Source organism: Chiloscyllium punctatum, chromosome 14 (genome assembly GCF_047496795.1).
Source record: "Chiloscyllium punctatum isolate Juve2018m chromosome 14, sChiPun1.3, whole genome shotgun sequence".
Classification (NCBI taxonomy): Eukaryota; Metazoa; Chordata; class Chondrichthyes; order Orectolobiformes; family Hemiscylliidae; genus Chiloscyllium; species Chiloscyllium punctatum.
Window position 1 is genome coordinate 11,737,285 of NC_092752.1, and position 15,955 is coordinate 11,753,239.

At 42.6% G+C, this 15,955-nt stretch overlaps 1 protein-coding gene across 2 annotated transcripts in view; it reads left to right on the forward strand.

Annotated features, from left to right (window-relative positions):
• The first annotated feature begins 7,776 nt into the window (after positions 1–7,776).
• The window catches only part of LOC140485597 (probable E3 ubiquitin-protein ligase HERC4), a 58,014-nt gene continuing 49,835 nt past the window's right edge, over positions 7,777–15,955 (forward strand). The window contains exons 1-3 of one of the 2 annotated variants that reach the window (XM_072583887.1): positions 7,777–7,886; positions 8,012–8,240; positions 14,763–14,919. In XM_072583887.1, the coding sequence (XP_072439988.1) occupies positions 8,060–8,240; positions 14,763–14,919 (338 nt within the window). In that variant the 5' untranslated portion in view covers positions 7,777–7,886; positions 8,012–8,059. The other variant, XM_072583886.1, reaches the window with a different exon arrangement.

The window sequence follows — 15,955 nt, forward strand, 5'->3', positions numbered from 1 at the left end:
GGGGTGGGAGGCTGTGGGACCCAGGGAGATAGTGAGGAAAGAGACTGGTACATTTGAGAACAGAAGTGAGTCAAACAGTCAGGGCAGGCAGGGGCAAGGTAGGACTAATAAATTAAACTGCATTTATTCCAATGCAAGGGACCTAACTGTGAAGGCAGATGAACTCAGGACATAGTTAGAAACATGAAACTGGGATATCATAGCAATTACAGAAACATGGCTCAGGGATAGGCAGGACTAGCAGCTTAATGTTCCAGGATACAAATTCCATAGGAAGGATAGAAAGGGAGGCAAGGATGGGTGTGTGTGTGTGTGTGTGTGTGTGTGTTGCATTTTTGATAAGGGATAGCATTACAGCTGTGCTGAGGGAGGATATTTCCGGAAATACATCCAGGGAAGTTATTTGGGTGGAACTGAGAAATAAGAAAGGGATAATCACTTTATTGGGATTGTATTATAGACCCCCAGTAGTCAGAGGGAAATTGAGAAACAAATTTGGAAGGAGATCTCAGCTATCTGTAAGAAAAATAGGGTAGTTATGGTCAGGGATTTTAACTTTCCAAACACTGACTGGGATTGCCATAGTGTCAAAGGTTTAGATGGAGAGGAATTTGTTAAGTGTGTACAAGACAATTTTCTGATTCAGTATGTGGATGTACCTACTAGAGAAGGTGCAAAACTTGACCTACTCTTGGGAAATAAGGCAGGGCAGGTGACTGAGATGTCAGTGGGGGAGCACTTTGGGGCCAGCGACCATAATTCTATTAGATTTAAAATAATGATGGAAAAGGATAGACCAGATCTAAAAGTTGAAGTTCTAAATTGAAGAAAGGCCAATTTTGACGGTATTAGGCAAGAACTTTCAAAAGCTGATTAGGGGCAGATGTTCACAGGTAAAGGGACGGCTGGAAAATGGGAAGCCTTCAGAAATAAGATAACGAGAATCCAGAGAAAGTATATTCCTGTCAGGGTAGGTATAGGGAATGCTGGATGACTAAAGAAATTGAGGGTTTGGTTAAGAAAAAGAAGGAAGCATATCTAATGTATGGACAGGATAGATCGAATGAATCCTTCGAGTATAAAGGAAGCAGGAGTATACTTAAGAGGGAAATCAGGAGGGCAAAACGGGGACATGAGATAGCTTTGGCAAATAGAATTAAGGAGAATCCAAAGGGTTTTTACAAATACATTAAGGACAAAAGGATAACTAGGGAGAGAATAGGGCCCCTCAAAGATCAGTTAGGCAGCCTTTGTGCGGAGCCGTAGAAAATGGGTGGGATACTAAATGAGGATTTTGCATCAGTATTTACTGTGGAAAAGGATATGGAGGATATAGACTGTAGTGAAATAGATGGTGACATCTTGCAGATTGTCCATATTACAGAGGAAGAAGTGCTGGATCTCTTGAAATGGGTAAAGGTGGACAAATCCCCAGGACCTGATCAAGTGTACCGTAGAACTCTGTGGGAAGCTAGGGAAGTGATTGCTGGGCTTCTTGCTGAGATATTTGTATCATCGATAGGCACGGGTGAGGTGCCGGAAGACTGGAGGTTGGCTAATGTGGTGCCAATGTTTAAGAAGTGTGGTAAGGACAAGCCAGGGAGCTATAGACTGGTAAGCCTGACATCGGTGTGGGCAAGTTGTTGGAGGGAATCCTGAGGGACAGGATGTACATGTATTTGGAAAGGCAATGACTAATTAGGGATAGTCAACATGGCTTTGTCTGTGAGAAATCATGTCCCTCAAACTTGATTGAGTTTTTTGAGGAAGTAACAAAGAGGATTGATGAGGGCAGAGCAGTAGATGTGATCTATATTGACTTCAGTAAGGTGTTTGACAAGGTTCCCCATGGGAGACTGATTAGCAAGGTTAGATCTCGTGGAATACAGGGAGAACTAGCCATTTGGATACAGAACTGGCTCAAAGGTAGAAGACAGAATAGTGGTGGAGGTTTGTTTTTCAGAGTGGAGGCCTGTGACCAGTGGAGTGCCACAAGGATCGATGCTGGGTGCTCTACTTTTTGTCATTTACAGCATGAGAGGTACCGTTAGTAAGTTTGCAGATGACACCAAAATTGGAGGTGTAGTGGACAGCAAAGTGGGTTACCTCAGATTACAACAGGATCTTGACCAGATGGGCCAATGGGCTGAGAAGTGGCAGATAGAGTTCAATTCAGATGAATGCGAGGTGCTGCATTTTGGGAAAACAAATCTTAGCAGGACTTATACACTTAATGATAAGGTCCTAGGGAGTGTTGCTGAACAAAGAGACCTTGGAGTGCAGGTTCATAGCTCCTTGAAAGTGGAATCGCAGGTAGATAGGATAGTGAAGAAGGCATTTGGTATGCTTTCTTTTATTGGTCAGAGTACTGAGTACAGGGGTTGGGAGGTCATGTTGCGGCTGTACGGGACATTGGTTAGGCCACTGTTGGAATATTGCGTGCAATTCTGGTCTCCTTCCTATCGGAAAGATGTTGTGAAACTTGAAAGGGTTCAGAAAAGATTTACAAGGATGTTGCCAGGGTTGGAGGATCTGAGCTACAGGGAGAGGCTGAACAGGCTGGGGGTGTTTTCCCTGGAGTGTCGGAGGCTGAGGGGTGACCTTATAGAGGTTTACAAAATTATGAGGGGCATGGATAGGATAAATAGACAAAGTCTTTTCCCTGGGGTTGGGGAGTCCAGAACTAGAGGGCATAGGTTTAGGGTGAGAGGGGAAAGATATAAAAGAGAACTCAGGGGCAACTTTTTCACGCAGAGAGTGGTACGGGTATGGAATGAGCTGCCATAGGAAGTGGTGGAGGCTGGTACAATTGCAACATTTAAGAGGCATTTGGATGGGTGCTGGCGTGTGGGATTAGATTGGGTTGGGATATCTGATCAGCATGGACGGATTGAATCAAAGGGTCTGTTTCCATTTTCCAAAATGCAAATTCAGCGTGTTGAGCTAAAACAGGGATGCAATCAGCTCTGTAAGCCTTGAAACTTAGCTTGAAGCTGGAGAATGTAGTTTACATTAAGAAGGAACTTAAGAATCCCTACAGTGTAGAAACAGGCCCTTTGACCCAACAGGTCCATAGTGACCCTCCAAAGAGTAACCCACCCAACCCCATTCCGCTCTCCTGCAGTTATCCCTGACTAATGCACCTAACCTACACATCCTTGAACACTATGGGCAGTTTAGCATGGCCAATTCACCCAACCTGCACATCTCTGGATTGTGGGAAGAAACTGGAACACCCAGAGGAAACCCATACAGACACTGGGAGAACATGCAAACTCCACACAGAGTCACCTTTGGCTGGAATTGAATGCAGATCGCTGGTGCTGTGAGGCAGCAGTGCTAACCACTGAGCCACCGGGCCACCCTTTATTTCAAACTGGTGGAGAAACCCGAGGAGAACTGGATTTTGTGTCGGAATCACGTGGTCAGTCTGTTCACAGTGCGCTTTCTGGTGAAGAGCTTTGTGAAAGGTAAAGTGCTGTAGTCAGCGATTTTAGTGTTAAAGTATTAAATTTACTGCACTACTTCATTAAAATATATGATTTACAGTATTTAGTTAGGCTAACTGTTAGGTTAGCCTAACTATAGTGTATAGTGTTAGCCAATACTATAGTGTATTGCGTTATAGGAGAACTACCCGTTGTTAATAAACACTACAGCAATTATCTCAGTATTTAGCTTGTCTAATCATTTAGCTTATATCACATGATTTATTGGAAATGCTGTCTGGAATCATTGCTAATATGAGTTTTTGACCCTCAATCAGCACACACCTTCACAGAACAGCTGAAAACTAAAAACTCATGTACTTTACAAGCCAAATTCCCACATAATAAAGATATATTAAAGGTCTTCATCATATTCTTTATTCTGCCTTTGAGCATTAAAAGAGAATGTTTGCAGAAATATTACAATAAACATAATAATTTAGTATGTTTATTGTAATATTTCTGCAAACATTCTTATTATTGCAGACAATAATATTGCAAACAATATTATTATGTTTATTGGTAAAATAAAGTCACCATAAGCCTACCAGACTTTCTCATGGACAAAGATGATTGGTGGAGTTTTGACCTGAGGGTCACCACACCACAGGCAAGGGGAGAGGTTGAGATGGCAGGTTTTTTGTGGTACCCTCAGCAGTTGCAGGAATTGAACTGTTGGCATCGCTCTGCGCAACAAACCAACCCTCCAGCCAACTGAGAGTTATAGTATCAGTGAAGAATGTTGGATTAAGTTTTACACAGCCTTACGTCTCGTGAATCAGAATTCTTCCATCGTTAAACAGGAAAGATTGCTCCTAAGGAGGCCATATAAATTAGTATAGCACACAGAGGACTCATATTACTACATGGCTTTCATGAATAATTCAGCTTATTGTGCAAAATAGAAAGAGTTTGGAGTCATAGCATAAAAATAGGTGTTACCCATTTAAACAGATACAAGATTGATTTTTTTTTTCCCTTTCAGAGGGCTGTGAATCTTTGGAATTCCCTTCCTCAAAAGGCAGTGGATGCAGAAACTTTAAATAGTTTTAAGGCAGATGGAGAAAGATTATTGATTGCCGAGGTAATGAAAGATTGTTGGGGATATGCAGGAAAGTAGAATTGAGGTTAAAATAAGGTCAGCCACGATCTTTTTGAATGGCAGACAAGGCTCCAAGGGTCTACTCTTGTTCCTTATCTGTATAAGTCACAGCAGTGCAAGTGTTGAAGGTAAAACGGCCTCCCATCTATATTAACATTCCGCACCACATTGAGATATGACATTAGTATACCGGTGAAATATATCCCAAGTCTAGAAGTAGTTCTAAGGGCTTTTACAGTGAAATGGCAGTGTCGCTATCTGAACTTGGGCTTGGAAAATCTAGGTTCAGGTTCAACCTACCGCACAGATTTCATAATATGTACAGATAAATTAATTTAAAGTAATAATGAAGCAGTTGTAATGCTATCACATCATGCAGCAGATTGTAACACCGGGCAGAACCCTGCAAAGTGATCGGATATCAATTGAGTAAACATGATTGAAAGTTTACTTCTCATATTGTTCGATTTAAGTTGCCAGTGGCTCGTAGAGAAGCAGTGACGGAAGAAGGGAATTCCTTAAATGAGGAAAGATATTTTGTATGTCTTTGTGAGAGAGACTCTCAAAGGCAGTTTGTTTGAACTTGAGCTACAGTAGCTGCAGAAAAGGAATTTTATTTTTATCGGACTATCTCTGGTGTGAAGGAAATGGCATAGTGTATTATCGCGAGACAATTAATCCAGGTACCCAGCTAATGTTCTGGGGACCTGGGTTCAAATCCCACCACGGGAGATGTTGGATTTTGAATTCAATTAAAAAAAACTGCAATTAAGAATCTATTGATAACCATGAAATCATTGTTGATTGTTGGAAAACCCAACTGGTTCACTAATGTCCTTCAAGGAAGGAAATCTGCCATCCTCAACTGGTCTGGCCTCATGTGACTTCAGACCCATAGCAAAGTGGTTGACTTTCAATTGCCCTCTGAACTAGCCTAGCAAGCTAGTCATTTGCACCAATCATGAAAAAAAAAATCTCAAAGATATGAAACTGGACAGATCACCGGGCATTGACCTAAGCACCAGAAAAGGCAACGGCAGAAATAGGCCAGTCAAGGTCTGTTTGGAAGGATGGTGTGGACCTACTGGGCTAAAGGACCTGTTTCTACACTGAAGGGATTCTAAGGATTGTAAGACCCTGCAAAGTCCTCCTCACAAACACCTGGAGGCTAGTGCCAAAATTGGGAGAGTTGTCTCACAGACTAGTCCTCGGATGCTGCCTGACTTGCTGTGCTTTTCCAGCACCACTCTAATCTAAACTCTAGTCAAGTAATAGTCTGACCTAGTCATACTCATGGAATCATACCTTACAGACAATGTCTCAGACACCATCATCACAATCCCTGGATATGTCCTGTCCCACCAGCTGGACAGACCCAGCAGAGATGGCAGCTCAGTGGGTATGCAGTTGGAAAGGAAGTTGCCCTGGGAGGCCTCAACATTGACTCCAGACCCAATGAGAATTGGATTTTCCCTTCTCTTGGTTACCAGTTGTTTAAAGGGGCAGTAATAAAGTGAGTGGAGAGGGGAGTTGGTGGAAAAGTTGGGCTCAGACAGCAGAATACAACTGAGTCAAGTCCTGCACAAACAGATACATTCTTGCTGTTTCATAGCTCATGTTAGCCAGTAATACTAACTCCACCTTCTTGGTGAAACAGCCTTCACTTCTTTCAACCACTAATCCAGAATCTGGTTTCCAGCATCTGCAGTCATTGTTTTTAACCTTCTTTCAACCTAGTCTACTGCATTCGCTGCTCACAAAGCTGTCTCTTTTACATTGGCAAGAGCAAATACATCTGGGTGACTGCTTTGTGGAACATCTCCACTCTGTACATAGGATTGACCTCAACATCCTAGTTGCTTGCCGTTTCAATTAACTCATGCTAACATTTCTGTCCTGGGTCAGCTCCAATGCTCCAACAAAGCAGAACACAAATTCCAGGAACAACGCCCCATTTTCTGCTTAGTCACTGTACAGACTTGAGGTCTCAATGTTGAATTCCATAACTTTAGAAACTAACTGCATTATGTTAATAGTCACAAACACCAATTTAGATTAGATTAGATTCCTTACAGTGTGGAAACAGGCCCTTCGGCCCAACCAGTCCACACCGGCCCTCCGAAGAGTAACCCACACAGACCCATTTCCCTCTGACTAATGCACCTAACACTATGGGCAATTTAGCATGGCCAAATCACCTGACCTGCACATTTGGAAACTGGAGCACCCGGTGGAAACCCAGACAGACACGGGGAGAATGTGCAAACTCCCCACAGTCACCCGAGGCTGGATTCAAACCTGGGACCGTGGCGATGTGAGGCAGCAGTGCTAACCACTGAGCCACCGTGCCACCCGAACACCACAACCACCTGATGAAGGAGCAATGCTCTGAAAGCTAGTGCTTCCAAGTAAACCTGTTAGACTATAACCTGGTGATGTGTGATTTTTAACTTTGCCCACCCCAATCCAACACTGGCACCTCCAAATCATGACTGCATTGTGACTGTTCTCCATTTTTCCTCACATTCCCCCACTCCCCACAAACTTGTATAGTTTTTATTCCCAGCTATCATCAGTTCTGAGGAAGGGCCACTGGACTTGGAAGGTTAACTCTGATTTCTCTCAACAGATGCTACCAGACCTGCTGAGCTTTTCCAGCAATTTCTGTTTTTGTTTGTGATTTACAGGATCCCAGTTCTTTCAGATATTTTGTTGGATAGTTTGTATCTTGTTTACTTAGCTCTTAGTAGAGAGGACCCAAGCTCTCCCTTTGACACCTTACTTTAGACCTATTTTACATCTTTTTGCCTTTCACCACCACTAACAACCCCTTTGTCTATTGCGCTGACCCTCTGTTTAAAAATGAAATAAAAAAATTCCAAAACTTTCAATTCTGAAGAAGTCATTCTGGACTCGAAACATTAACTCTGTTTTCTCCCTCCAGAGAGAAAAAAAATGCTATCAGACCCGGTGAGTTACTCCAGCATTCCCTGTTTTTGTTGTAGATTTCCACCATCCACGGTATCTTTCCTGTTTACTAACAGGGCGGTTTCCTCTTTAATGTTTACATGAGATATTCTGAGTCGATTTTCATTCGCCGACTGTACTCCGAGTTCCTGATGTGGCCTCAGATTCGGTTTCGGATTCAGTTCTCTTTCATACTTCAAACACCATCAGTCGGAAATGGAAACTCAATACATTGAAGGGTGTGTCTCCAAAATATTCCAATCCGCGTTGCAATTGGCTCGCGCTGCTGGATCAGAGGCGGAACCATAAAAAGGGAATTTCCCCCAAAGGTTTGAATATATTCTTGTGTGTGGCTGCATTGTCAAAGGCAGTGCTAGTTGCCGAGCAGGAATATTTTATATCTGACTTTCTGAGTTGTGGTTGTTTTATTTTCCTCTCTCTCGGTTCCCGCTAGATTGAAGGAGGAATAATAAAGCAGGCAGAGAGAGAGAGAGAGAGAACGATGTTGTGTTGGGGAGAGTTGGCCTCAGGGAGCGGACAGAATCCCTGTTCCCCGTCAGAGGAGATTCTCAAAGGAGAGAGGGTTCAGCATGTTTGCAGCCGGGAAGGAGTCACTGTGTTTGTGTTGGAAAACGGGAAAGTTTATACCAGAGCCCGCGGATGGAAGCGAAAATCAAAACCTGGTGAGGAAATCGAAATATTACAGTCCTGTCTATAATAGGAAGAATTGTTTAAAATTAAATGATTATATATCTGAAGATGTATATGTGAAGATTTAGACGTATTGCAAAGCAAATAAAGTGTTCGAAGTTTGTAGCTAACGATGTGTGGGATGGGAGACCATGGATTATCAATATAAAATTGCGTTTGTATTTATTTATGGGTCGCTGGCTGAGTCAGCATTTATTGCCCAATCCTTGTTAAATTTTTATTTATGACTTTTGTTACAGCCTGATAATTCATTCAAATTAAATACAATTCCGGGGACAATTTTATGTTTATTTTAACGCAGTGCCCGAGCCGCACACTGCATTTGTCTACCTATAGTTACAGTTTGAGTGTCGATTATAATGTGGATGTCGGTTATAATGTGGACATCAACTATAAGTTAGTTATGGGTTAGAATATGTTGGTTAGTTGGAACATTGGTTATAATGTGAGTGTCGATTATACAAAGCAGGATTACGATGTTTGGGTTTTAAGTGAAATTTCCAGAGAGATGTGGTATATTTCTTCCCACACATCTCTTCCCCTGTTCTCTCTAAATTACGTTTCTTCATTTTTGTTTGTGGCATCTTTCGGTTTCGTTTCTCTCAATCACATGGACAGTTGCAGCAATAACAGACAGAATCCAGCTCTCAGCCACGAAGCAGCTGCCTCCAAACATCAGCTGATAGAACAGTAAAGCGCCTAGCTCAGTTTGATCCCGTTCAAAATCCAACGGTGAGCGAACAGAGCCAGCAATATCGTTGTGGAAACAAAAAAAATGTTGATCAAACTTGCAAATTCTCAGGGGGATTTGGATCGACAATATTTGTCTCACAGTGAAACTTTGCTCTATTCACACCACTGGAGTTGATTATCAACTGAGTAGATGGACCGTTGCCGTTGCCCAGGGTTTCATGAACCACCTAGGGCACATTAATTGGCATTTTAACCAACAATAACAGGGATGTGACGAGGGCACCCATCAAAGTCCAGTGGGTCGCCTCTTTAAGATTAGTAAATCAGAAGCTAAACCCATTTTCTCCTACTTTTAGCTTTTATTATCACATAATTCAGCTTTTCTTCTTCTCCTAACTTGCTCTCTATTATCTTCTCGTTCCTACTCCTTTCAAATGTCTCTCACTCTCTCTGGGTTCCACCTCGATGTATCCACAAGAGAGAAGGTTGAGGCTAGTCCAGGAGTTAGAGAGAGCAAGTTATATAGTCAAGGCAGGCAATAGCACGGCAGAGAATGAGGGAAGACTGATAAATTAGACTGCATTTATTTCAATGCAAGAGGCCTGACAAGACACAGCAAATGAACTCAAGGTACGGATGGGAACATGGGACTGGGATATCATAGGAATTGCAGAAACATAGCTGAGGGAGGGACAGGATTGGCAGCTCAATGTTTTGGGTTACAAATCCTTCAGGAAGGATGGAAGGGAGGCAAGAGAGGAGGGGGAGAGGAGGGAACTATCACGGCAGTACTCAAAGAGACTATTCCTTGTGGATTTCCAGTTATGGCAAATGGGTGGAACTGAGAAACAAGGAGGAGGTGATCACTTTTATGGGATTATCACACAGGCCCTCCCAGTGGTCAGCAATCATTATGTAGATGGCCGTACTAGAGAAGGGCAAAACTCCACCACATCTTGGGAAATAAGGCAGGGCAAGTGACTGAGGGGTTAGTGGGAAGCAGAACTAATTCTATTAGTTATAAGAGAAAAGGGTAGGCCTGCTTCACAAGTTACATTTCTCAATTGGGGAAGGTCGATTTTGATGGCATTACATACAAGCTTTCAAAGTTGATTGGGGAAGGCTGTTTGCAGGTAAATGGATAACTGGCAAGTGGAAGGCTTTCAAAAGTGCAATAACGAGTATTCATGGATGGCATGTTCCAGTTAGTGTGAAGGGCAAGGCTGGCATGAGTAGGGAATACTGGATGACTATAGATATTGAGCCTCAGGTCATGAAAAAGAAGGAGGCATATGCTAGGTATAGAAAGCTGGGATCAAGTGAATCCCTTGAGGTGTATAGGGGGTATAGGATTACACTTAAGAAGGAAATCAGGAGGGCAAAAAGGGGATATGAGACAGCTTTGGCAAATAAGATTAAGGAGAATCTAAAGAGACTCTACAAGTATATAGCGGGCAAAATAGTACTTGGGGGAGATTAGGACCCCTCAACGGGAACTATGAGTCTGTCTAAGTGTGGAATCATGGGAGGTGGGTGAGATATTAAATTAATAATTTGTGGCAGTATTTACTGTGGAGAAAGACATGGAAGCTAGGGAACTTGGGGGAAATAAATAGTGATATCTTGGAAAGAGTCAACATTACAGAAGAGGAGATGCTGGAGATCTTAAATGCATAAAGATGGATGAATCCCTGGGAACTGATCAAGTGTATCCCAGGACATTTGGGAAATTAAGGAAGAAATTGTGGGGCCCCGAGAAGAGAGATTTGTAACATCAGCCACAATTGAGGTGCTGGAAGACTAGAGGATGGCTAATATGCCATTATTTAAGAAAGGCTACAAGGAAAAGCAGGGAACTACAGACCAATGAGCCTGATGTCGGTGGTAAGTTGATGGTGGGGATTCTGAGAGAAAGGTCCGACGTATATTTTGAAAGACAAGGATTAATTAGGAATAGCATGGCTTTGCGCATAGGAAATTGTGTCTCACTAACTTGATTGTATCTTTTGAAGAGGTGAGCAAGTCGATGTTTGAATTTGAATGATTTATTGTCACTTGCATTTTACAATGAATAATACAATAAAAAGCTTCAATTGTTGCCACAATCCAGTACCATTTTAAATAGTTTAAGAATAAAGAGAATATAAAGATATAACTGACAGAGAGTCTATCTTCATTCTGCCTCCACTATCATGAGTTTATTTTGGAATATTATTTGAATACAGAGTGGTAGACATTGTCTATGTGGACATTAGCTAGGCCTTCGACAAGTTTTCACATGCTAGACTGGTTAGGAAGATTAGATCACATGGGATCCAGGGAGAGCTAGCCAGTTGGGGACAGAAGGGGGTGGTAGCGGGTGGTTATTCAGACTGAAGGCCTATGACCAGCAGTGTGCCGCAAAGATTGGTGCTGAGTCCGCTGTTGCTCATCATATATATTAAAAAATTGGATGGCAATATTGGAGGCATGGTCAGTAAGTTTGTGGATGACACCAAAATTGATGATATAGTGGACAGTGAAGAAAGTTACCTAGGAATACAATGGGACTTTGATCAACTGGGCCAGGAGTAGCAGATGGAGTTTAATTTGGATAAATGTGAGGTGTTACACTTTGGCAGGATATTACATAATTAATGGCAGGGCCATGGGGAGTGCTGTCGAACAGAGAAACCTAGGGGTGCGGGTACACAGTTCCATGAAAGTGGCATCTCAGGTAGACAGCGTGGTGAAGAAATCACTTGGCATATTTGCCTTCATCAGTCAGAGCATTGAGTACAGGAGTTGGGATGTCATGCTGCGGCTGTAAGGTTGGTAAGGTTACATTTGGAGTACTGCATGCAATTCTGGTCGCTTTGCCACAGGAAGGATGTTATTAAACTGGAAAGAGTGCAAAAAAGATTTACAAAGATGTTACTGAGACTGGAAGGTTTGAGTTATAAGGAGAGGCTGGGACTTTTTTCCCTGGAACGTAGGAGGCTGAAGGGTGTCCTTATAGAAGTTTATAAAATCACGAGGAGCATAAACAAGGTGAATAGCCAAGATCTTTTTCCCTGGGGTAGAGGAGTCTAAAACTAGAGGGCATAGGTTTAAGGTGAAAGAGGAAAGATTTAAAAGGGACCTGAGGGGCAACTTTCTCACACAGACGGTGGAGTGCAGACGAAATGAGCTGCCAGAAGAAGTAGTAAAGACAAAAAATCTGCAGATGCTGGAATCCAAAGCCGACAGGCAGGAGGCTGGCAGAACACAGCAAGCCAGGCAGCATCAGAAGGTGAAGAAGTCGACATTTTGAATGTAACCCTTCTTCAGGACTGGGGTGGGTGTAGTGGGAGCTGCAGATAAAGGGGATGGCGTGGCAGGGTAGTGAAGTGGGGGGATAGGTGAAGACAGGTAGAGGGTACAACCTGGTTGGTCAATGGAAGGAACGAATCTGGTTGGTGGCAGGGACGAGTGGAAAGGAGGGGGAGGGGCTGGGAAGGGAGTCAGGGGGGCATGGGAATGGAGGTTATTTGAAATTGGAGAACTCGATGTTGAGTCCTCCAGGCTGTAGGCTGTCTAGGCAGAAGATGAGGTGTTGTTTCTCCAATTTGTGGTTTGGTTCGTTGTGGTAATAGAGGAGGCCAAGGATGGTCATGTCGGGAAGGGAATTAAAATGGGCAGTGACTAGGAGGTCCAGTTAGCCCCTGCGGGCCCGGCTAAGACACTTGGTGAACCATTCCCTAAGTTTACATTGAGTCTCCCCAATGTAGAGAAGACCACATTGGGAGCACCTGATACAGTGAACTAGGTTGGAAGAGAGGCAGGTGAACCTCAGTCTCACCTGGAAGGACTGTTTGGGGCCCTGGATGGAGTTGAGGGGGTGGTGCACTGGCAGATTTTGCATCTTTTCCAGTTGCAGGGGAAGGTATCTGGGGCTTCATGGGGGTTTTACAGGGAAGAGGGTTAATAGCCCATATCTACACCCCTCATGATTTTATAAACCTCAACCTCCTACACTCATGAAAAAAGTCCCAGACTATTCATCAGTAGAGGCAAGTATAATTGAAACATTTGAAAGATTTTTGGACAGGTACATGGATAGGAAAAGTATTGAGGAATGTGAGCCAAACATGGTAAATGGGACTAGTTCTGTTTAGAATAGCATATCGGCATGGACAAGTTGGCTGAAGGATTTGTTTCCATGTTATACCACTCTACGACTCTGCCCCCACAGCTCCCTCGGGCAATGAGCTCCAAAGACTCAACCCTCTACCAGAAGAAATTCCTCCTCATATTAGGCTTAAATTGGTATCCCTGTATCCTGAGACTATGCCATGTGGTCCTAAACTGTCTCATTTAGGGGAATATCCTCTTAGCATTTGCCCTGTCAAGCCCCATAAGAATCACATATGTGTTTCAATTAGGTGACTTGCATTACTCTAAATTCCAGTGAGTAGAGTCCCAACCTATTTAGCTTTTGCCTGTAAAATAGTCCCTCCATGTTCAGGACCATCCTGTGAGCCACCAATGAAATGATATATTTTCTTAAATAAAGGAATGAAAACTGCTCACAATACTCCAGATGTGGTCTCACCAACACCTTGTAGAGCTGCAGTAAAGTTTCATTATCCTTATACTCCAACCCCCTTAAAATAAGAACCAACATTCCATTAGCCTTCCTGATTACTTGCTGCACTTGTGTGCTAGCATTTTGTGTTTTGTGTACAAGTGCCCCCAAACCCCTTTGTGTTACAGCTTTCTGCAGATTTTTTCCATGTCTCTGTAAACTGTTCAGAAGGTAAGGTGGTGGTGAGCTGCCTCCTTGAACTGCTGCAGTCCGTGTGCTGTTGGTGGTCCCACAATGTGGGTCAGGAGGGAATTCAAGGATTTTTAACAGTGACAGTGAAGGAACAATGACATATTTCCCAGTCAGGATAGTGAGTGGCTTGACAGGAAACACTAGTAGTATTCCCATATATTTGTTGTCCTTGTCCTTCTAGATCATAGTGGTTGTGGGTTTGGAAGGTGATGTCTAAGAATCTTTGACTCAGCATCATATTCAATTGGGGATGGAGTTTCTGATCTTTAGAACCCCTTTTTAAAGAGAAGTGTTTCCTAACCTAATTTCCTAATAGCCCTTACCTACACCCCTCATGATTTTGTAAACCTCTATAACATCACTCCTCAACCTCCTATGCTCATGAAAAATGCCCCAGCCTATTCAGCCTCTCCTTATAATCCAATATCCTCCATTCCCAGTAACATCCTGGTAAATCTTTCCTGAATGCAACCTGACATGATAACTAATCCTTGAAAACCTTAGTATACTTCCAGTAAGGTGTCCAATATTGCAACAGCTCCATTTTTTAAGTCACTTGGCAGCAGCAAGACACGACTCACTCTAAATTGAGCTTGCTGGTTCAATAGTTTGTATATTTAACATAGTAATATAAACTTCACTGGCAAGGTTGACTCTTATAGCGCATCCTGCCCTGCAAATACCTGGTAGCACATCATGTCATGTTTTGACGCGAGTAAGTGGCATCTTGTGCCTTTTAAGGTTTGAAACCTCAATGGGCCAAACGACCTAATTCTGCTCTTATATCTTATGGTCTTAGGAATATCATTGATGTGGGCCTGGAGTTACTTATAATCATTAGCTATAGACAGCTAAAGGACTTTGAGAATGAGATAACTTTTAAAAATAAAATTGAATTCAAATTCTCAAACTGTTGTCGTGGAGTTCAACCTCACATTGCCTGAAGCTTACGTAACCATTTTAACCTCAAATAATATTTTGCTTTTGTTCTTCTTCCCTGTAGGAAATTTTCATCACTTCAAGGAACAGAAAATCCACTTTGCAGACAGTGGGTCGTCCCACATCCTGTTTCTTTCTAAGGCCGGAAGTCTTTATTGTAGTCAAGTAAACTCAAGGCAACTTGAAACCCAGGCAAAGGAGTTCCCCATACTGAAACCACAGTAAGAATCATATTACTTCTGGTGGCTTTTATGTGTAAAATAATGAATAGTTTGGTTAGTCCTGCAGCATTGCATTATAAATTGAAAGAAGATGGCAAAGTATTGACAGAATGTACTCCTTCAAGGTATCAAGTCATCATGGTCTTATCAGACTCATTAGAGAGACGACTAGTGGCCATTTAATCTAAGGTCCACTATATCTCAGGCAAGGGGAGAAATTAAATCCTTCATGGTCACCTCATCTGGTGACAAGAATTGAGCCCATGCTGTTGGCGTTATACTGCTTTACAAACCAACCATCCAGCTAACTGAGCTCAACCAACCTCCATTTAGCCCTTAGACTACCAATAGCCAGTTATCATGATTTAATGTCCCATTCAAAAGCACTCCATTAGCACTGCATCACTGTCACTGTCTTCGGCTATCCTTCAATTCAAAGATAGCATCTATTCATGATCTTGAATTCTGCCATCGGCCTTCATACAACTAAATAAGTTGATTCTGAGTCCACAAATCTTTAGCTGCACATTGTAGGATGAAGAATAGAGGGTTCCTACCTGTTGCCAATCCATGTTATCTTTCAGACATTGAGAGTCAAAACTTGATTCAGCTTGAGGGACAAGTTGCCACCATTCTGAAAGGTTGATAACAAGCTCCACACATTCATTAATGACATTGCTGTGGCGCTTTAAGGAGAGCTTCAAGTGTCTTTAAACCAATATTTTTTTGTCCTCACCTGGAACACCAGCCACCTGAGAGTTGAGGTAACAGGATCTGGCAGCGGGAGATGATTTTCAACCATTTGGACACAGTATCCCATTCATTAAAGTTGATTTTGTCTCAGTTTTGCCTGAATGCTAAAGGAAAATGTTGGAATTTTGATAATCTTCCTGTTTCCTGCAAAGTGTGTGGCAGAAACATTGCTGATGGAATTTCTCCAGTGCCCTTATGTGGAACTGATAAGGTCTCACGAACTAGGTGTGGTGACGGCAATGACCATGAACACCAGCAAGACATTTTCGACTGGCAAAGCTTT